Below are 22103 nucleotides of genomic sequence, written 5' to 3' on the forward strand. Positions count from 1 at the left end.
TTGTGGTTTTGTGTTGTGGTTGTGTTCTTACAACTGGGAGGCAAGGCTTTTGCGTTGTGTTGTCAAATTTTGTATTTCTGGGGTGTTTTGTTGTGTTATAGTCACAATGCGTTGTTGTGAGTTTTGTGGGTCCGGATTGTGGTTTTGTGGTGTAGTTGTGTTGTTACAACCGGGAGAAAAGGCTTTTGTGTTGTGTTGTCAAGTTTTGTATTTCTGGGGTGTTTAGTTGTGTGCCAAGTTTCATATTTCTGGGGCGTTTAGTTGTGTTGTTATAGTCACAATGCATTGTTGTGAGTTTTGTGGGTCCAGATTGTGGTTTTGTGGTGTGGTTGTGTTGTTACAACCGGGAGGCAAGGTTTTTGCGTTGTGTTGTCAAGTTTTATATTTCTGGGGCGTTTAGTTGTGTGCCAAGTTTTGTATTTCTGGGCGTTTAGTTGTGTTGATATAGTCACGATGCGTTGTTGTGAGTTTTATGGGTCCGGATTGTGGTTTTGTGGTGTGGTTGTGTTGTTACAACCTGGAGGGAAGGCTTTTGCCTTGTGCTGCCAAGTTTCGTATTTACGGGGCGTTTAGTTGTGTTGTTATAGTCACGATGCGTTGTTGTGAGTTTTGTGGGTCCTGTGTGGTTTTGTGGTGTGGTTGTGTCGTTACAACTGGGAGGCAAGGCTTTTGCATTGTGTTGCCAAGTTTTGTATTTCTGGGGCGTTTAGTTGTGTTGTTATCGCATGATGCGTTGTTGTGAGTGTTGTGGGTCTGGATTGTGGTTTTGTGGTGTGGTTGTGTTGTTGTAACCTGGAGGCAAGCCTTTTGTATTGTGTTGCCAAATTTCGTATTTCTGGGATGTTTAGTTTTGTTGTTATAGTCACTGCGCAAACAACTTTATCATTTTATATATATAGATATCTCTTTATCAGATGATAAAGAACTTTCTTGTACCCTGTCAGATCACTTGATACAGTACAATCTCATCCAATCTGTAACATCAAGATCTCTTTCTCAGATTTCTTCCCCAAGTCTCTTTTGAATGAAGACGTTGTAGATTTAAATGTATAACTTTATCTGACCAAAACATGCTGTATCACACTATGCTCTGGTCTCACAGGTCCTTCGTTTCTATGCCATATGGGATGACACAGTGAACATGTTTGGCGAGAACCGTTGTTTTATCATCCACTATTATTTGGCGGATGATACAGTAGAGGTGCGGGAAGTCCACGAGCGGAATGATGGCAGAGATCCTTTCCCAGTCCTGATAAGACGCCAGCGCCTGCCCAAAAGGATTGTGGAAAACAAAGGTGATAAGAGCATTAGTCCCTTCCATTTAAGGATTTTCAGGTTTAATGCATATAATGATAAGTAAATTGCCGTGCATGTAGCTATATGAATGCTGTTAAACACTGTCATGTCTGGAACATAGGAATCAAATATATGACAGGCACAGAATAGATTAACATCAAATTATCAATTATTCCACTAAAATATTTAATTCTAATCATAGTGTGATATCGAAGGCTTTCATGGCCGGAATCACAGGGTTGTGGTATGTTTTTCAGGCTTTATGCCCATATTCCAGAAGTATTCTCTCCTGACTTTTTGCCCACATTTATGGCAGGCATCCTCAGCGGTTGTGAGGTATATACCTCACAACCTCTGAGGATGCCTGGCATAGATGTGGATGAAATGTCAGGAGAGAATACTTCTGGAACATGGCCATATAGCCTGAAAAACACACAACAACCCTCTAATCATAGTCTTTGATTTATATACTATACTATGTATACTAAATACGAGGGCTATCCAGAAAGTTCATTACGTTTTGGAATTAAAAATAAAGAAAGTATAGGAGAAAACATTTACCATATTCAGTTGAAAGCCAGACCCAAATACTAGTTATCACCATAGTCCCCATTGAAATCTAGGCAGTTATCATAGCGATAAAAGTGCTTGAAAAGCCCTCCCCCCCCCAACATTTCCGCCTGGCTTGCGTCCTGAACCAGGCTGGCTTCCCTTCCCTCAGCTGTCAAGTGCTGCGAGCTCAGCTTTCTGCTGATTGCTCTTTTGTTTTGCAAATGCTTGCAAGGAAGGTTTTTTGGGACAGGAAAGGTGTGCTTCTTGCAAACCTTAGAAGAGCACCTTCCTTGCAAGCATCTGAAAAACAAAAGAGCGATCCAGGACGATCTGTGCGGAAAGCTGAGCGCAGCACTTGACAGCTGAGGGAAGGGAAGCCACCCTGGTTCAGGACGCAAGCCAGGCGGAAATGTTGGGGGGGGGGAGTGCTTTTCAAACACTTTTATCGCTATGATAACTGCTTAGATTTCAATGGGGACTATGGTGAGAACTAGTATTTGGGTCTGGCTTTCAACTGAATATGGTACATGTTTTCTCCTATACTTTGTTTATTTTTAATTCCAAAATGTAATCAACTCTCTGGATAACCCTCGTAAAATGTACACGGACACTATATATACACTACATCTCATCCTACATCTAGTTTTCTCTAAATGCTGTATGTTCTTTAGAATCTTGTTAAATATTGCCTAATGTTTCATGCACCTGTTTGAATTACTTCCAGAATCTACATATGCTTTGAACAGTTTCTTTCTTAATATGCCAGATTAAGGGAAGCCTAGTTATTTTCAGCTGTTTCTGGGAAAAGTCTGTTCTTCTTTTTGATATTTTTTTCTAGAATTTACACAAGGCTAATCCACATATCTTCATTTCATAAGGAACCTTCCCATCCTGTGTCCTTGAGATCTCCGATCAGGAGGTCTTGGAATGGTTTACATCTAAAGATTTTGCTGTTGGCAAATCTACTACTCTTCTTGGGCGCTCATTTTTTATATACAATTGTGATGAATTCACTCGGCAGTACTATCAAGATAAGTTTGGCATCACTGATTTCCAGCCAGTCAATATAAAGAAACAGCCCCCAGAAGAAATCAAACAGGTAATGGATAGATGTGAGAGCAATCACTTAAAGATAAAGCTTAGTTTCAGCTTATTTTCTTGCAAAATAATTTCAGTGGGTCATATTTCTAAATTTTGTGCTCCATCTTGCAAAGCTCTGAACAGTCACAGAACAGTATCTCTGTATTAGTCATTTCCTAAAATTCCACATAAAATAAAAAAATAAATGAAAAAGATGGTGGAGCTAACAAATTTTCTAACACAGAAAAGATTTAGAAAAATAGTATGACACAAAAATATGAAAACATCATGTGTTGTATGTAAAACTGCAAAACCAATTAGCAACTATCAAAAATATAAACAATACACCATTTCTCAAGAGGAAACAGAATTTCAGCAAAGAATATCCAATTTATAGTTATTTATAGAGTCATGTTTAAAGGAAAATCAACAATTAGTACAAAGCAAATGTAGTTCCAAGACAATAATCTGGCAGAACTGCAAGTAGGTTATTTGAAATTGTCCCTATCCATTCACTTGTTGTGTGTCCTTATCCATACATTGGTAGCACAGAAACAACACACATGAGATGAGACCAAAATATAACTGGCTGCGGGTGAATGAAATTAGAATTCTTAGTCCTGGGATGTATCCATAGTTATTTTGATTTTCCTGTCTTCTTCATTCAGAGTAGCTGAAAACCAATGTAAATTTCCAGTGATACCATAATTCAAACATATATATGAAATTACAACCCCCATTTCCAATAATACAGTAGACTCCCAGTTAACTGGAATGCAAGGTAACCGGAACATTCAAGGAACTGGCAAAATATATATCTAGCTAAAATTGCATACTGCATTCACAAAGCTGTAAAACTGTTGCATTAGGTTTGTCTTAATTTGCTTTTAATTATTGAAAAAAAAGATAATGCTAGTCTGGCATAACTTGTTTTTGAGAAACCCATGTGGACTATTGGTGAGCATCACATTCCTTTCTAAGTGCTTACAAATGTCCTGTTTGGTGATCTGCCTTAAAAGCTTCCCTGGTATTGATGTCAGGCTGGCTAGTCAGTAAGGAAATCATTCAGGAGTTTTCATGTTGGGTGCTGTCAGTATGCTGATGACACCTAGCTCTACCTTTCCTTGTCATTGATAATTGTGAAGGCACTGGAGTAGTGCCTGGATACTATAAAGGACTGGATTAGGGCCAATACAATGAAGCTGAATCCAGGAAAGATAGAGCTTTGTGAATTGATTGTGATTTAAGTCCCTGGAATTAGGTAGGCTATCTGCCTGGATGAAGTTGCACTCCCCCTGGAAAGACCAAATGTGTAATCTGTGAATACCACTAGACCAGGGTGTCAAACTCATTTTCAACCCTCAGCCTTCTGATTGCCTTCAAAGGGCCGTTGAATTCATGGATAGAGAATCCATGACTACAGAGGACCAACTATAATGTTTTAAAATAGTTTTAAAACTATTTTAAAGTTTAAACTAAATAGTTCTTAGTTTTTACCGAATTCTCATCATTTTTGATGATCTGCCATGTAGTCTGGGGATTATTGGAATTGTAACCCAATAGCTCTTGTGGCTCTGAGGTTAGGGAAAGATTAAATGACATATTGTGAGACATCATATCCAGAAGCCTTGTATTTCAGTTCAAACCCCACTATCCTGAACAAACAGAACAAACTGCAACCTTCCAGGGATCTTATGAGATGCAGTCTTCTCTGCGCGTCCCAGGAGTGCCTTTGGAGAAGTCTGGTGTTACCTGACTCCTAATTGGAGAACACAACTCCTTTACTTCTACACCAAAGCCATTTTTAATTTACATATGCTTTCTAGAACTGGGCTTTTTAATTGATGATGCTATAGTTTTTATCAAGGTCTGCAGCCTTCTAAAGCGTAGTCAGAGGCAGTCCAGGATTTAAAGCCATAGTCAATTCAATTAACAGGAGCAAGCAAGTCAATTCCAATGTCTGTTCCACTACGTTTAATACACAGAGTTTCACCAACAAGGCCAGGTCTGATATCCAAAAACATAGTCTGAGGTTCAAGGCACAAGTCCACCAAAGATTACCAGCTGTAGCACTAACCCAACAATCACTTCCAGCAGCCAACTGTTCCAAATGCCAGCCCTTTATCCTGCTCCTGAAATGTCTTTACAGCTGCAAGAATCTCTTTGAGCCTGCCAATTGGACCTTCGCAGCTGGATGGCATCGACCCTGAGCTAGAGCCGGGTCGGGCAAGTTAACACCTGCTCTTTCTCCTCCTCCTGCTTAGGTGCTTCCATTCCTGAAAGGTCCTGCCCCTGTTCAGCCTTAGCAGTATCATGCTGTCCCTCTTCCTGAGGCTCAGATTCTGCTGTTAGGAGGAAAATCTCCTACCCATCATCCTCATCTTGCCCCATGGTCCTGACACTTTTATTCTTGGCTGATAAATGTTTTAAGCTGTTTTAAATTAACGTTTTAATAGTAAAGCTTAGTTTGTTTTTCAACTTTTCATTACAATATGTGGCTGGAATCTTGTTGTGAAGGTTTTTGCCAGTTGATAGAAGTCTCAGGGAATTAGAATTTTGCAATTCTGTAATGTCCATATTCATTAAACAGCTGCTATTGCATAACACATAGAAAGCCGGCAAAATGCATCATTCCTGTTGTGCATCAGGGCACTAACTAGAGAATTACTTGCTTTTACCAGTTTCCTATTATGCATCTTTGGAATTTACTAACAGGGTTTCTTAGTGCCTCCGCTATGTTGCTAAATCTACCAGAGTCTCTCCCTTTTTTAAACCTTTATTTTGGTTAAACCTATACTGTAAACCACATTGGATCTTACAGTGATAGAACGATGATATATATGTATGAAATATATAATAAAAATATTATCCTTTCTTCTTGACTTTTTAAAATCTACAGATAATCCCACCTTACAATGGTTATGGATTCCTGGAGGACTCTCTCCAGAACTGCTTCAGCCTGATTCCACAACCACCTAGGAAAAATATTATTAAGATGCTAGAGAACGACCGTAAAGTGTTGCGCTATGCCGTTAGATTGGTGAGACATTCTAATACGTGATATGCTTTCTGGAAACCATCCAGTTTGCAAACTTCTCTGAATTTGAGCTTCCCATAAGCATCAGGTTTGTAGGCAGTTGCTACTACCTATCTAATTTTCGTCTTCTCTAAATTGCTACAGGAATCGCCACGTCCTGAGGATGAGAAGCGTCAATTTATCCTCTCTTACTGTCTTGCTACTGACATGATCAGTATCTATGAACCCCCTGTGCGTAATTCAGGAATTATCGGGGGGAAATTCCTAGGGAAGACGCGTGTTCCCAAGCCAGGGTCTTCTACAGAAAATCCTGTTTATTATGAACCATCTGACTTCACAGTTGGAGCTATGGTGGAAGGTATGTGGAAACTCTTTCAATGTCAACATTTAATTAGGGGTCATTGGGTAAATCTTAGGTTTTGGTAACCGTTTCCCATGATCCAATTTGATCGCACAATCTGTCAGATGATTGGGAGGGGCATGATTTATCATATAAGGGTTGTGTCCAAGATAATTTCCCACACAACAACCTACATTTTGTTGACACCATGGTGGCCAAGGCAACCTTGGTTTGAGACCCTTCTGCAAAATGCCAAGGGCAAATTTAATTGATTTCCTCACCACATTGACCCCACAATCAACGAGGGTCAGGTCTGCCACACAATAGTTGACTCTCTTTATCTTATGACCTTCCCCTTATCTCTGTGGTGATGAACCCTAAGTTTGATACCAGAAAGACAAGGTAGAGTCCCTCCTCCTTGAGAAGATGTTGCATTTAGATGTAAGATGGACACTTGCCTTTTACATCAATATAATAGCCTCCAAAAGGCAGACTTTCAGACTTTTTGCAAAATATTTTTCACCTGGGATGGGCTTATCTGTATCCCCCCCAAAGACTCTTGTAGTGGATAGTAGCCACAGTTCACCTGCCCTATGATCTTACAGGTTAACAGACTTCAGAGGATCTTCAGCCACCACACTCATGCACTGCCGTCTTTTTGAAGAGAGTACTACTGCAAGCAGAGCCGGTCCAACAATGAGGCGAATTAAGCAGTCACTTCGGGTGCAAAACATACAAGGGCGCAGTCGACACTGCTTTTTCTGTTGATTTGTTGTAAAACATGGTGTTTTGGTGCTTAATTTTTAAAATCTTAATGTAATTTGATGTTTAATAGGCTTTTCCTTAATCCCTCCTTATTATCCAACATTTTCGCTTATCCAATGCTTTTATTTTTCAGTGATTGGTTTTTTTTGGGGGGGGGGGGCGCCGAAATTCTGTTCGCCTACACTTGAAAAATACCTAGGGCCGGCTCTGACTGCAAGACATTGTCCACATTGCTTATCTTTGTATCCCATTATTGAATGTGTACAAGATAGACACTGCTTTTGACAGTGCTTTTCTTTTATCTTGTGTGGCATGACACCCACCATCTATGGTTAGTAGTAGTTTGCTAGTCACTCATTTGTGTGATTCACAAGAACCACGAAGGAGGACAGGTTGCTTACCTATAACTGTTTTTCTCCGATTAGTCACCTGTGAAACCACACAACCCCACCCATTCCTACTGGAGTCATGCCTTCCCTAACTGATATTGGCTGCTACTTGGTGGGCATGGAATTGGAGATTTGAGGTAGCTACCTGCTTATTCTGAATGGAAAAAGTGGACGGGGCTACTGCCAAAATGTATTTTCAGAGCTCTAGGAGGTTCTGATTATGCTCTATGCAGGTGCAAGTCAACCCATTTGTGATTGTAAGTAACCTGTCTTTCCTTGGATTGTATGTTTGTCTACAGAGAAAAATACTTCTCTATTTTTTGTAAGTGTCGTGATCAGTATTCATGATTATTATTTTTGTTTTCTTTCATGCAGTATTTAGTCACAGGTTCATCATTGTGGATGTTGATGAATATGTCATGAATTATATTGAACACAATTTGGAGAGCTTCCCAGCATCTGTTGTGGAGTCTATGAGGAATCACTTTGCACCTCGCAAGGCAGCAAAAGAGGCGCTAAAAAAGTGAGCTTCTAAAGAAAATATTCATTGAGATTTTAGTTGTTAGTCTGTTTGGATTTCTTAGCATGACACAGTGACTCTGAGGCTTTCATAAACAGTATATAAACTTACTTCCCTCATTATGATGAAGGCAAGCCTCAAGCCATATGGGAGAAGCATGAGCTATGGTTCCTTTACCAGTTTTGGGGCCACAAAAAATACAAACCAGGAAAATACTGTCTTATTTTTAAATCTCAGAGGAAGTATCTGTTACAGTGGGAAACGGGATACTGGATGAGATTTATGCTGTTGCAGGAGGGCACATCATCTGTTGTTTCTGTTCGCATTTTAATTCTGCAACAGTTAGGCTCATGTTCACTCAGACTTAATGAAGATAAGCAATTAGTAATCAAGATGCTCTAATCAGCATGTCATGTCTGCGTATATACACAAAATGTACCTTACTCAGAAAAGGGAAAGAAAAGTAGATAGTATGTCTGTTTTTTGTTATTAGAAAAAATTGCTGAAGATGAAAATTGTTAGTCATATTTTAAGTGATTTCAAAGGCATAAAGCTAAACCTTTCTCCCTGTTCTGCACATTTGTACATGCATAGGATTATTTCCTGTTGAGCATAAAAATGCAGTTTTCCAGTATAGTGTACCTAGCCCATATCCATTGTAGACTACCACACTAAGATACCTTGCTGCTGATAAACCAGCAGCAAAATGTAGTAGGGGAGAAATTATTGCAAATAAGCTTGCCTAGTTTATTCCATTTAATCAATCTCAGATATTGTTTGTGTGACAGATATTGTTAATGGCCAGTTGTGACAATTCAGTTTGAGGAATCATGTATTTTAACCAGAAAATGTTAATGCCTGTCAGAATACAGCTTGAAGGTTTTGAAATTTACAGTTGTTCATAGAATCATGCAGTTGGAAGAGACCCTCAGGACCATCCAGCCCCACCCATTCTCCTATGCAGGAAGAAACAGTCAAAGCACTCCTGCCATTCATCCTCTGTTTAAAAGTCTCCAGAGGAAACTCCACCAGACTCTGAGGCAGTGTATTCAACTACTGCTGTTCTTGTTGATGATTTAAAGAGATTTGTGATTTGTAGGGTTGGAAAGTTTATTTTGTAGGCTTAATTGATAAGATGATTGCTTCCAAATTTAGTAAACTCATATTTGGCGATGATTTTTAACTTGGTGTTTAGGGGCAAATGTGTGAACTTTGAGTCGCTTACATTAAACCATTGAAAGACTCATGCGATGTGACAGACCAGATTCGGCTTGTGGGCCCTTGTGTATTAAATGTGTGCAGTAGAGCAGGGGTCTCCAAGGTCATTTACCTGGCCCCCGCCCTCAGTTTTAGACTTAGGCTCACCCAAAGTCTGAAATGCTTGAAGGCACACAACAATAATCCTAATTAACTATCTCAGAAGCAGGCCCACACTCCCCATTGAAATTCTGATAGGTTTGTGTTGGTTAAAATTGTTCTTATTTTTAAATAGTGTATTGTTCTTTCATTGTTGTTATTTTTTTTTTGCACTACAAATAAGACAGTGTGCATAAGAATTTGTTCGGGTTTTTTTTCAAATGGTAATTCAGCCCTTCAACAGTCTGAAGGATTGTGGATCGGCCCTCTGCTTAAAAAGTTTGAGGACCCCTGCATTTGAGGATAGAAATAACAAAGGGAGAGAAGAACATATTACTGCTTGCCAGAATGCAACTCATGTTTTTTAAAAAAACTATTCTCATTACTTGAAAGATTGTAGATACATTGAACTATGTTTGACTTGTATTATTATGGTCAATATCTAGCTTGGATTGAATATGGTCAAGTCTTCTCTGATCCATATCAGCCACATACCTCCCCCTTTTCTTGGATGTTCTCACTTACTTGTTGTTTCTTCTTTTGATGCATTTCTTAAGCTTTTTACTCCTTGAAGACAGGGAGGAAAGATTTTGCAGTTACACCATCAAATCAAAACTACCCACCATAGTTCAATAACAGAATCTTTGTCTCCAAACAGAATACCTTCACATGAGTCTTATACACAGGAACTGGATGCATTCATTAAGCAGATACAGGAACATATGAGGCGACATAATTACTTGCCAGATAGCAACATGCATGCAGCCTTCCTTGAGCAAGACAAAAAAGGCTCAGGGCTACTGAACAAAGAAGAGTTCTTTGCTCTCTGTGATCATTTTAAAGTGCCTATTGATGACCCCATTTTCCAACAGGTAAATAGTTATAGTAGTAACACTAATTAGTGTGTCTTAATTCTAGCAGAAAATCTGTGTCTTCTTTTGCATACTGGCTTCTTAAATCTGGCGACCCCTTTTTATCTAAGAATTTTTTATGTGAATCTGGAGTATGTATGTATATAAAATAGGCATACAAATCAAATATATTTTGAATGTTAGAGGATTAAATCTGTGGATATGGAGGACCAGTTGTATCACAATAATAACAATTAGGACATACCTAACTTCCAAGTATGTGAAAACCAAACCCTTTTAGTAAAATAGAGTGGTCCTCAGCATCTGCAGGCATTTGGTTCCAGGACCTGCTGTGAATACCCTTGGTTGTTCAAATCCCATGATATACAAAGGTGTGGTAAAATGATATCTCTTATATAAAATGGCAACGTCAAAGTTTATATTGAACTGGGAATTGTTGAATTTGTGGGTGCAGGGGGCTCATACTATTGCAAGCCAATCTCTGTACAAAGATCAAGGTGCGAACAAAAAAAATCAAATTTCCTTCAAGCAAGGGGGTGTGGTAGAGCAGAAGGGCAGTAAATACCTGAAAAGGATGGCAAGGTTCCATTGCCTCCTCTTCCTCCTTATCCTCATCCTCCTCTGTTGCCGTGGCTTTTTTTTACTCTCCTCCATGTGGTTGGTTGCCTGGTTGGGCCTGTTTCCCTTCCCTTAGCAGCTTGAGCTGGGCTTTTTCTTTTTCTCCTTTGAGAGAAGGAGCAGCAACCAATCCTACTCTGTGGTGGTGGGGAAAAGCGGAGGAGCCTTTCATGACCCCATCACTGAGCTAAGGGGACACCATTTGAGGTCAGGACCCACAATTTAAGAAGCTCAGAGTTAGAAGAAAGGTAGAAAAATTCAGTTGAGAACATTGCAAGACTGGACTGAACTGTAATCATAATTTTGTAATTAGAAGGTAAGATGGAAGCCTTACTGGAATGAGTGAAACTCGGGAATGAAGCGAGGATTCAGCAGGGCCTCCTTAGAACAGTGCAGACCAACTTCTGTGTGGGAAGAGGTCTTCCCACAGAATGGTTTTCTGCCATTTAAGCAGCAGCTTAAACTCCTGCTGCTAAAAAAGTAAAGTCCAGTTTCCCCAGTTCCTTTTTTATTAATATGGGAAAGATGACAAAATGTATTTCAGGGAATGGGATAATGCTGAGTATGTTGCTTCCTTAACTGACTTAATACCCCACCCCCAGTGAAGTCATTTTTTGTTGTGGGTGTGGTAGAGAAAGTATCCAGCGTAGTGTTTCTTTCTTGTATCATGCCTACCCTTGGAATCTGCTCCTTGGGGAAACTATCTCTTACATTTTGGCACCAGGTGAGGACTGCTGCCTACTTTTTAAGGATGTTTAATTTAACTGATTTGGATTTATTAGAGGCTTCAAAATGCTGCCCCACTATAATCTTCTTCAGGAATGTTGCATTTTCGTTGATACTGCATAATTTGATAATTTTGTAAAATAAAAGTTGGGTGATTGTGTACTTTAAAAGTCATGTATACACATTGGGAAAAATCAACAATTTTACCCTGTCCAAATCACACAGAGCAAGCCAAACATGTCACAAATTCTGAGCCGTTGATTTACTCTCACCATGAAGTGGGAGAGGGAGATGTTTGTTGTATTTCTTTCAGTGCAGTAGACCTTATATCTGAAGAGTTGTAACTGACCTAGTATTTCTGTTCCTTGAACAACAACGCAAATAACTGGGATTGAAAGAAATACATATCTTATTGAGACCTAACTCAGGATATTTATGTGTGTTGGTCATATTTTGGTCCTCAAACTCTAGTTTATGATTTGACAGGAGAAAGGTTGTTAAATGATCTTAGAAATGTTATTTTTGGGAAATAGAATAGAGAGTATTCCCCAACTATTATATTGGTCACTTATGGAACCATCACAGAAATATCTGAAGGGAGGAAAAAATGTGTTGCAGTATACATAGCACTTTTGGGTACATATACTAGAAATCCAACATATCTGTTCATAGAAAGCTACTCACAGAAGAAAAAGAAGCAGTCTGTTTCCACTTCCTATGGGTAATCAGTTCTTCATCCATGGGGAAACAATGCCTATTTTTTTCTATAATGATAGCCAACACGTTTTAATCCTAATGAAATTATAGCATTTCCAGTTTTTCAATCACTTAGCATCTCTTGCTTTTGTCTTCCAGCTTATTAAACTGTGTTCTCATGGGGAAGACCAGATAAATTATCCGAGCTTTCTGAAAGCTTTCCAGTGCCAATTGCCATGAAAAAAAAATACAAGCAGGAACCCTATAGATCAATGTATTAAAAGGTGATCATTTTAAAGCATTTGTCTGGTCTCTGTCATCCAAACTCACTAAACAGTGTTCAGGTTGAGAGCAGCAGTTTGTAACATGGCTAGATCTCCCACTGTATATGATAGAACGAAGTAGCAAACGTATAATCACCAAGGCACATATATAAACTATTTTACAGCATTATATAAACTATTTCACAGCATTATAGCAAACATAGCATTCATGTTTATATATTGCCAAAATAAAGGAGTTCATAAACTGAGGTTAAAACTCAGTATTCAGTGTTGTCTTGAAGCTTGGTAGAAAAAGCATCTCAATTGATGATCTTTATAAATGAGGGTTGTACCCTTTAAACAAATTATCAAAGTCCCAAGCAAGAAAGAGTCTTCAGAATGTACATTCAAAGAAAGCAACAGCAAAAAACAACAAAGGTTCCCGGGGTATTCTATGTCCTTGTTTCAGGATGGGTGTCCCTTCTTCAGGTTTAGTTGCTTCTTGTATAGTCTTCTGAAGATTTTTACAAACTGTATTATAAGGAGACAATATAATAGATTTGCTGTTACCAGCACCCAGTAGCATGAAACAAAATTTAAGGATATTTGCAAAAAAAACTTACTTTCACTTTTCTAGGTAGTGGCTCTGCTGTAATTCCAGCTCAGGATAGCAACTTTTTCTTTTTCCAAGAGCGAGCAAATTGACTGATAAGGGCTACTCCCTTTTAAGGATTGTGAGCTAATTGCAAGGCTAATTCACAGGTAACAAGAGAGATCTAATTTATCATTCAGACCATGTGGCTGCATAGTTTGTAATTTGGAAATCCAGAAAGCTTCTCTCTGGAGTAGAACCCTTTTAACATCACCATGAGGTTTTATGGTGATCTTTTCTAAGGCACAAAAAGTAAAGCTGGTATATGAGTGGGCTTTCTCTAAAAAATGAGAGTAGAGGGTAGACTCTGATGATTTATTTTTGATGCGTGAGCAGTGTTCAAGTATTCTAATTTTTAACGATCTGGAGGTCATGCCTACATATAGAAGTCCACAGGGACACTGTATAACATAAATGACCTGGTCAGTGATACATGTAGTAAAACTTCGTAGTTGTATATGGATTTTTAGAGTTGGATGTAAAAAATGTTTAGTTCTGAGAGACTGTGTGCAACATTGACAATGTCCACAGTTTGAGTGGCCTCTAAGGTTAGATTTCTTGATAGTAGAAGTTGTTAAATCAGAGCTTATTAGCATATCCTTAAGATTTCTTGAGCGTTTATTAGCTATCATAGGTAAGTATTTGCAACCAGGGATATCTCTAATAAGATGCCAATGTTTCTTAAGTATTTTGTGAATTTTTGGAGTGAACTGAGTCAAAGTTAAGGGCCAGATGATACGGTCATTGTGTTTCTTTACTTGGTCTTTCAGTAAATTTCTTCTATCAATGGTTTCTACTTTCCTAATGGCAGTGTTTAGAATTCCTCTAGGATAACCTCTCTCATTAAATTGGTCTCTGAAGAGAGATACCTCTGCTACGAAATCCTCAGGTGTACTGGTGTTGCGTTTTAATCTCATTAATTGTGCAAAAGGTAAGTTGGTTTTTAACTTGTGGTGGTGAAAGCTGGAGTAATGCATAATAGAGTTTTTGTCTGTAGGCTTTCTATAGTTCTTGACCAACAGTTTATTATCCTTTTTGTAAACTGTGACGTCCAAAAAATTGACTAAATTGGCTAAATACTATACACAATAACATAAAATTTACTAGTACCCACAGCCATACCAGTGTCAATTTACTGAAGAAATTTACTGAAAGACCAAGTAAAGAAACACAATGACCGTATATCTGGCCCTTAACTTTGACTCAGTTCACTCCAAAAATTCACAAAATACTTAAGAAACATTGGCATCTTATTAGAGATATCCCTGGTTGCAAATACTTACCTATGATAGCTAATAAACGCTCAAGAAATCTTAAGGATATGCTAATAAGCTCTGATTTAACAACTTCTACTATCAAGAAATCTAACCTTAGAGGCCACTCAAACTGTGGACATTGTCAATGTTGCACACAGTCTCTCAGAACTAAACATTTTTTACATCCAACTCTAAAAATCCATATACAACTACGAAGTTTTACTACATGTATCACTGACCAGGTCATTTATGTTATACAGTGTCCCTGTGGACTTCTATATGTAGGCATGACCTCCAGATCGTTAAAAATTAGAATACTTGAACACTGCTCACGCATCAAAAATAAATCATCAGAGTCTACCCTCTACTCTCATTTTTTAGAGAAAGCCCACTCATATACCAGCTTTACTTTTTGTGCCTTAGAAAAGATCACCATAAAACCTCATGGTGATGTTAAAAGGGTTCTACTCCAGAGAGAAGCTTTCTGGATTTCCAAATTACAAACTATGCAGCCACATGGTCTGAATGATAAATTAGATCTCTCTTGTTACCTGTGAATTAGCCTTGCAATTAGCTCACAATCCTTAAAAGGGAGTAGCCCTTATCAGTCAATTTGCTCGCTCTTGGAAAAAGAAAAAGTTGCTATCCTGAGCTGGAATTACAGCAGAGCCACTACCTAGAAAAGTGAAAGTAAGTTTTTTTTGCAAATATCCTTAAATTTTGTTTCATGCTACTGGGTGCTGGTAACAGCAAATCTATTATATTGTCTCCTTATAATACAGTTTGTAAAAATCTTCAGAAGACTATACAAGAAGCAACTAAACCTGAAGAAGGGACACCCATCCTGAAACAAGGACATAGAATACCCCGGGAACCTTTGTTGTTTTTTGCTGTTGCTTTCTTTGAATGTACATTCTGAAGACTCTTTCTTGCTTGGGACTTTGATAATTTGTTTAAAGGGTACAACCCTCATTTATAAAGATCATCAATTGAGATGCTTTTTCTACCAAGCTTCAAGACAACACTGAATACTGAGTTTTAACCTCAGTTTATGAACTCCTTTATTTTGGCAATATATAAACATGAATGCTATGTTTGCTATAATGCTGTGAAATAGTTTATATAATGCTGTAAAATAGTTTATATATGTGCCTTGGTGATTATACGTTTGCTACTTCGTTCTATTATATACTGTGTGTAACAGGACAACCTTTCTCTACACTATATATAGGTTTCTGTGTTATATTAGTTTTAGATCTCCCACTGGCCTACACAAGTTTGGGTGCCTCAAATGTTAGCTGTATGTGGATATATTTGATGTATTGATTCCAAAAATGGCACAAGTTTTCTCTTATCCCTTATCTAGTTTTTGAGATAGAGAACATATGCCATCTACCAGTTGCCATCTGCTTGCCCATAGAGAAACGTTATAACCGTATCTAAGGAATTAGAGCTGACGCAGTCTATCTAATGCAATTTTCTGAATCAGTACCCAAATAACCCTAGGAACAAGCCTAAAAATCAAGACACCAAGATTTTTTTTGTTGGGCTGCGCAATTAATCTATGTGGCAGCCACCTCACTTTAGCAGTGTTGCATTTTTTAGCAAAAGGGAGCATATGGGCTTTTCTATTCTGAGCACCAAATAACTTGATCAGCATTTCTTCTGTGGCTATGCACCGTCATTTGGAGAAGAGAAATGTGCCCTTTGCTCTGGCAGTCAAATTCTTGGAGTTGGCATTTGCAGCAGGCAGGACTTTTTATTATGAATGAGCACTCTACATCTTCTCAGGGATGTTTTCAAAATCCCGCTACTATAAACGTCAGGCAGTGTGAAGAAACATGAGCTCCACCAGTGTCCATATTCATAGTCTCAAGTGCAGAATGGAACAGAACTCTGGGCTCTCTTGCAAACTATCCCTCTAAGCACCCGTTTGCCTCACTCGAGAAACGGAGTGTCCTTTGTATGTTATCAAAGAAGCATCCATGTGAAATTATCTAAAATACTCTTACCTTTGATTTCGTTTTGTAGACAAATACTGACATGTTTTTTTCTGGCTAAAATGATCTCAGAAAGGAGGGCAATTTAGGGATTGCACTGATAATCTCCATTCTACAGCCCATAGCAGTTCTAAAGCTGTTGCTCTTTTTCAGTCATCCAAACTGAAGATTAACCACAATGTCATAAGGACACATTTACTGTAGTAACCTTCAAGAAGAAGCCATGTTTCCTGAAGAGATTGATTTTGCCAATATCTGAGTGCCTGTGTAAAAGTTCTTGAATTAACAATTTTGATCATTCTATGCTTTTTTATTTCAGAAAATATTGTGTCACAGACAGCTTTTATAAAAACTGGATTAACAATAAAAATCTATACACAAAAATACAACCTTGAATTGTCAGGGGCAGAACTGAAATATACCAGGAGGAAAATTCTGAAAAGAAAATTCGATGCCTTTCCTTCCAGGAACCATCCAGATTAAATTTAAAAATAGTCAAGCAGGTTCCTGATTCAAATTTGAACTATAATTAGAGACATTCATGGCAGCCATGTACACACACACACACAATTTTCAGGTATATCCCTCCCTGTTGTCATTTTGCATAAAAATGGTAACAGTACTGAATATTAACAACATATTGATCTAGCTGTGTTCTCAGAATAATGAAGCATGTTCCTTTGGAAGACACAAAATCATTCTCCACATACAGCCACAGAAAGTTGTTTTTCACCATTAGCAACAGAGTTAACAACTAAAAGTCAATCTGTACTGAAATCCTCACAACTCATTTTTTATCCAGCTTCTGCATTGTTTCAGAAGTGTTCACTAAATACATTAAATTTCAGTGGGCAGGACAGTGAAAGGAAATTTGCTTTTCTTAACCGTTTTGCTAGATGAGTAGTTAAACACAAACCACAAATTAAGCTATTTTTAAAATATCCTGCTGTGGATAGATCTATGTACTGAGTTTCGGAAAGTTTCTCGTTAAACCCAAAAATGCTGCTACGGATCTTGAGACACCTAGGACAGGACAGGCAGGAAGGACTACGAGACTCCCTTTCTCCATACAGAGTAGGCAATCTTGGAAGAAGAGGAACATGGGTACGTTCCAAACATATATATCACCTCCCTCACAGAAACATGATCACATTAAAGATGAACCATTCTATTTCTTCTCTCATGGTGAGATTACTCCCAAGACATCTCAAGCCTTGGCAAGCTTTTAAATTGGCCAGCCTTAGAGGCCATTGCAGTACAGCCCTGGTTCATTTCTATATGAACAAGGCTATGCCTGTTTTCCTCTCCACATGCAGAAGGAATCCCCTCTCGGGTGGAAACAAATGTTACACAACATTCTGTGATGCGCCTGGAAAGCTCTTTGCACACACATGTGCACACAGACATGCTGCGATGGCTACGGCAGACTACCTGTGCAGGGGAGCCAGGTTTCAGAAGATATTTCCAGATGCCTGCTCACAAGCTGCCTTCATTTCTACTGTAAGAAGTCCACATCTTTTGTGAAAGTGTGAAAGCAGTGGACTTATGGAATGCAATTTTCAATGGAAAAGTGAAACAATGGGAGACATCTTCCCTTCCTTATAAACTGCAGCCTCCACAAACGCAGAGTGTTTCAAATAATTCCACAGCAAAATCGCAAAACTAGCTATAACTGTTCTATCAATAGCATTTCCTACTAAAGGACCTCAGAACAGAAATTAGACTTTTATGCTCTCTGTGATTTCAGAAATGGTTACATGAAATTAAAAGCAGGAAACAAACTGATCTGCAAAGTAAGTGAAAAATCGTATGGCTTGTGGTATTTTGCTATAACAGAACAAATACAAATATATCTAGCAGTGTTCCAATGAGAAGAAAGTATATATTTACCAAGAAGGATTGACTTACAGTCAAAAAGGCATAGAAACTGAGGCAATTCTGTTTAGCAAAGGCTGTCCCTTTTATAAAAAGCTAAACTAGTGTATATATATGAAACATCAAAACATACAAGAAAGACATAAATGAAAGGTAAAAAGGTACTAAAGGCAATGTAAGGCACTTTCACAAACTGTAATACACTATACTGTGGCATAATAACCTCGTGCATGACAAACGTAATTGAGCTAATGGAAAACTAATTTATTCAGCTTTTATTGCAATCCTCTGAAAAGCCTTGGAAGATGTTAGACTGGTGTTTGCCACAAAGCAGGCAAAATCCCATTTGATAAATGTGAGTTCAGTCACAGCAGCTCAAGATCCACATGAAATGGGAAGAGCTCCCAATTTAGAACTGTGATCTCTGTCTTTGGAATAGTGTCCAATTCCCTGTAGCAAAGAGGGTGGCCGAAAGAAAGCAGGATTGTTTCCATCAGTATGCCAAAGAATCTTGTAGCATGTTTCAGATTTAGGCTCCACTTACACTGTCATATAATGCAGACTGAACAGCATTGGATTATATAAGTCTACACTGCCATATAATCCAGTTTAATGCAATTAATCTGCATTCTGACATTGCAATATATGGCAGTGCAGATGGGACCTAACAGAAAGTAAAGAAGTTTATAGCATAAACTTTCACAAATTTAAGTTTTTCAGTTTCAAAGATGCTACAAAATCCCTTCACATACCGATTCAGCCTAACATGCCTATGTCTTTGGTTTTCAACAGGTTCTACTGACAGAACTGGTTCACTGCTCCATCATGCTAACTTGATCACACCCCACCTGACTTGCATAGCACCACTCAGTTTAACCCCTTCACTCCTACATATAGAAATTAACACAGATGAGGTAAATTTGGGACTCAGCAAGAGCTTAGAGGTGACAGGCACAATGTGGGAAAATTTGCTTCAGCTCAAATATTCCAAGGATCTGAAGAGGAAAATCAGCATAATACTTTCCAAAAAGTGCAAGCAGAACTAGAATGCACAGGAAAAGGGCAAGGAAAGAGCTGCACATAGTGCCAGATCAGTCAAATACAATAAGCAGTTTAGGCAGCTTTGTTCATCTCATAATGTAGTTAACACTCCCTAAAAAGCTTTAGTGCAGCCCCGTACCTGGGACCCATCAAGATGACTTTACTTTACTAGCTACACATTATGGTTTAACAGAGTTGTGGCAATCTATCAGGTAGGTATCTCCAGAGAAAAGTAATTGATGACTTGTAACACATGGCTGATGCACCACATTAGATTTTGTGAATCACAAGTTGTGCTAAGTTTAGGAACGTGAAGGAGGAATGGAAAGGCAACCTGAAAATGAAATCTTTATCATTTACTAACAGATTCCGATTTTGCTAAAATGATTTAAAACCTGTAAAACAGGTACTTCTCATTGACCTGAGGTGGTTGTTTTGCATCAGCCACAAGGCTAACTTTCAGTAAAATGAAGTATTCACTACTGTGAATGAACAGTCTCAACAGTCCATAGCCCTGTTCCATCGTGAAAAACAAAATGTCCTTAATGTGTATCAATCAGAAAGAACTGTTGTTGTGTCAAGAAAGAAGAGCTCTAAAGAAAACAATTATCTATTAAAGGGTATGGCCAAAAAGAGAGGGGAAAAATGATGTCCTTTCTTTGTGATTATCTAAAATTCAGGGGAGCCTCACAAAGAAAAATTTCATAATGTACCCAGTTGCATTTGATCTCAAGGTGGCCCTTAGGACAATCATAGTACTCAGACCTAAATCTCCTGAATGAACCTCAGCTGTCTAAGGATATGCCTTTTAAAAAAGGAACCAGTGTAGCAGTACAAATAACCCATTATTCCTGTGTAAGGGACCAATTCTCTTTCTTTTTCCTGTGTCACTTCTAATTCTGTTTTAAGAACAAGAAGCAATGTGAAAAAAAATTCAGAAAGCAGTGGCCTTTGAGGTAGAGTTCATATTTAACACTAATCACCACCTTTTAGGAAAAGATGGCCTAATAGCTGGAGAAATCCCCCCCTTATTCAATAATTTCCCTCTTATCACATTCATAATTCAGGCAAATTAGTAGGAAACAGTCCATGTAAGTCTCATTAGCAGGGGAAGAATATTGTTGACAGCCTCAGATCATCTTAGGCAAAACTTATGAAGAGGGAGATGTGGAAACAATAAAAGCCAAAGGTTGCAATCCAAAGGGCAATTGCTAGGATGGAAATCCATTTGAATATATTGGGGCATACCTCTGAGTAAATATGCAAAGGGTCGCACTACCTGCGTAACAATATTGCTATCCTGTGTTCAGTTGGTCTCAGGCATGCAAATCACACCACCACCATGTTGAAGAACACTGCTACTTAGGAATAAATGTTTTAGGGAAGCTGTCCCCATATTCAATAAAAAAGTCAGAGGCTATACATAAAGACTTATGTAGAGTATGAGCCCAGTCCATGGGAGAATACATTTCTGAACTTATTGTGGAAATAAGAAACTGGATAATAGAAACCCTACTGAAATTGACATCTTAGTTACCACATAGGCACCCTGAAGGACCTAAGACATTCTAGGAATTTGTTAGGTGTTCCAAGACAACCCCATGATAGCCTCCATTAGAAGCATACCATAGAATCACCTGGAGGACCCAGAGAGGACACATTTGTCAGATGTAGGTAGGTTAAACTGTGGGTAAAGGTGCAGAGACCATACTATATTGCCTGAATGGCTTTGAGTGAATGATGACACTGCTCCCTTCACTAAGGCACTGTAGGTTAAGCAAAATTATCTGAGGGAGTTGAGATGGAAAGTGCTCCACACAGATACTAAGAAGTTAGGCAGGCAGATCACCATTTTGGTGTTTTAAGGGGATTTCCATTCTTGCTAAGATATTAGCAAATCTATTTGAAAGAAGAGGTTTACATCTGCCTAACTTTCCAGAATTCAACAGAAGTCACAGGTTAATGTTTCACCCTCTGAAATATGCACTATACGGTTTTCTCTCTGTTGGTAGAACCTGCAACACTGTAAGTATTTGCTCTGTCTCCAGTATAAAGTGTTGCTAGATGAAGAGTGGCTGGAGTAAGGAATAGATTTCTGGAGAAAAGAAATGCCTGTCAAACGTGTCCAAGTGAAGGAAAACAAAGGAAGAAAGCATGTTGAAGAAGGATAGAGAAAAGATACACAATAAGGTAATACACCAGGCAGTGTGTTTGGTGTTCTTAAACCCCAATATAAAAGAAGTTTTCTTTTTCTTTTCTTTTTTGGTTTTCGCAAACTGATAAAGAGAAAATAAGATAGTTCCATAATGTGTCTTCAAGCTACTTGAGGTGGAACTTGATAAGGCCAAAAGAGAGGAATATGTTCCTCTTCCCAGAATCCTCCATCTCACTTTCACCACATCCTCGTCAAATATCCCTTGCAAGCTGTGGTTTGGCTCTATGGAGACTTGAGTTTCTTGGTCCGTGGTGAGGTACCGTTTTCTGCTTTTATAACTCCATTTTCATGGTAACCTATGGTGGGGTAAGGGAAATAAAGTAAATTTTTAAAAGATAAATAAAATCTACATATACTAACATATTAGCAAAAACAACCATTTGAAGAATATACACATTCTTCTATATGCTCCATACAATGGTAGATGCACCTCTTAAGATTCCACCATGTCTTTTAAACAGGATATTTAATAGAATCATACAGTTGGAAGAAACCCCACAAACCATCCAGTCCAACCCCCAGCCATGCAGGAAAAGCACAATCAAAGCATCCCA

At 38.5% G+C, this 22103-nt stretch overlaps 2 protein-coding genes across 4 annotated transcripts in view; one reads left to right on the forward strand and one right to left on the reverse strand.

Annotated features, from left to right (window-relative positions):
- Window positions 1–21575, forward strand: part of efhc1 (EF-hand domain containing 1) — a 34634-nt gene extending 13059 nt beyond the window's left edge. Inside the window, exons 5-11 of one of the 2 annotated variants that reach the window (XM_062959376.1) lie at window positions 1103–1295; window positions 2727–2947; window positions 5828–5968; window positions 6110–6323; window positions 7835–7982; window positions 9994–10207; window positions 15201–21575. In XM_062959376.1, the coding sequence (XP_062815446.1) occupies window positions 1103–1295; window positions 2727–2947; window positions 5828–5968; window positions 6110–6323; window positions 7835–7982; window positions 9994–10207; window positions 15201–15266 (1197 nt within the window). In that variant the 3' untranslated portion in view covers window positions 15267–21575. Of the gene's footprint in view, window positions 1–1102; window positions 1296–2726; window positions 2948–5827; window positions 5969–6109; window positions 6324–7834; window positions 7983–9993; window positions 10208–12406; window positions 12546–15200 lie in introns of those variants that run through there. The other variant, XM_062959367.1, reaches the window with a different exon arrangement.
- Window positions 16708–22103, reverse strand: part of tram2 (translocation associated membrane protein 2) — a 40083-nt gene continuing 34687 nt past the window's right edge. For both annotated transcript variants that reach the window (XM_003215200.4, XM_008114450.2), the window contains one exon: window positions 16708–21845. In XM_003215200.4, coding sequence (XP_003215248.1) covers window positions 21772–21845 — 74 coding nt within the window. In that variant the 3' untranslated portion in view covers window positions 16708–21771. The remainder of the gene's footprint in view (window positions 21846–22103) is intronic.

This window comes from Anolis carolinensis, chromosome 1 (assembly GCF_035594765.1).
Source record: "Anolis carolinensis isolate JA03-04 chromosome 1, rAnoCar3.1.pri, whole genome shotgun sequence".
Taxonomy (NCBI): Eukaryota; Metazoa; Chordata; class Lepidosauria; order Squamata; family Dactyloidae; genus Anolis; species Anolis carolinensis.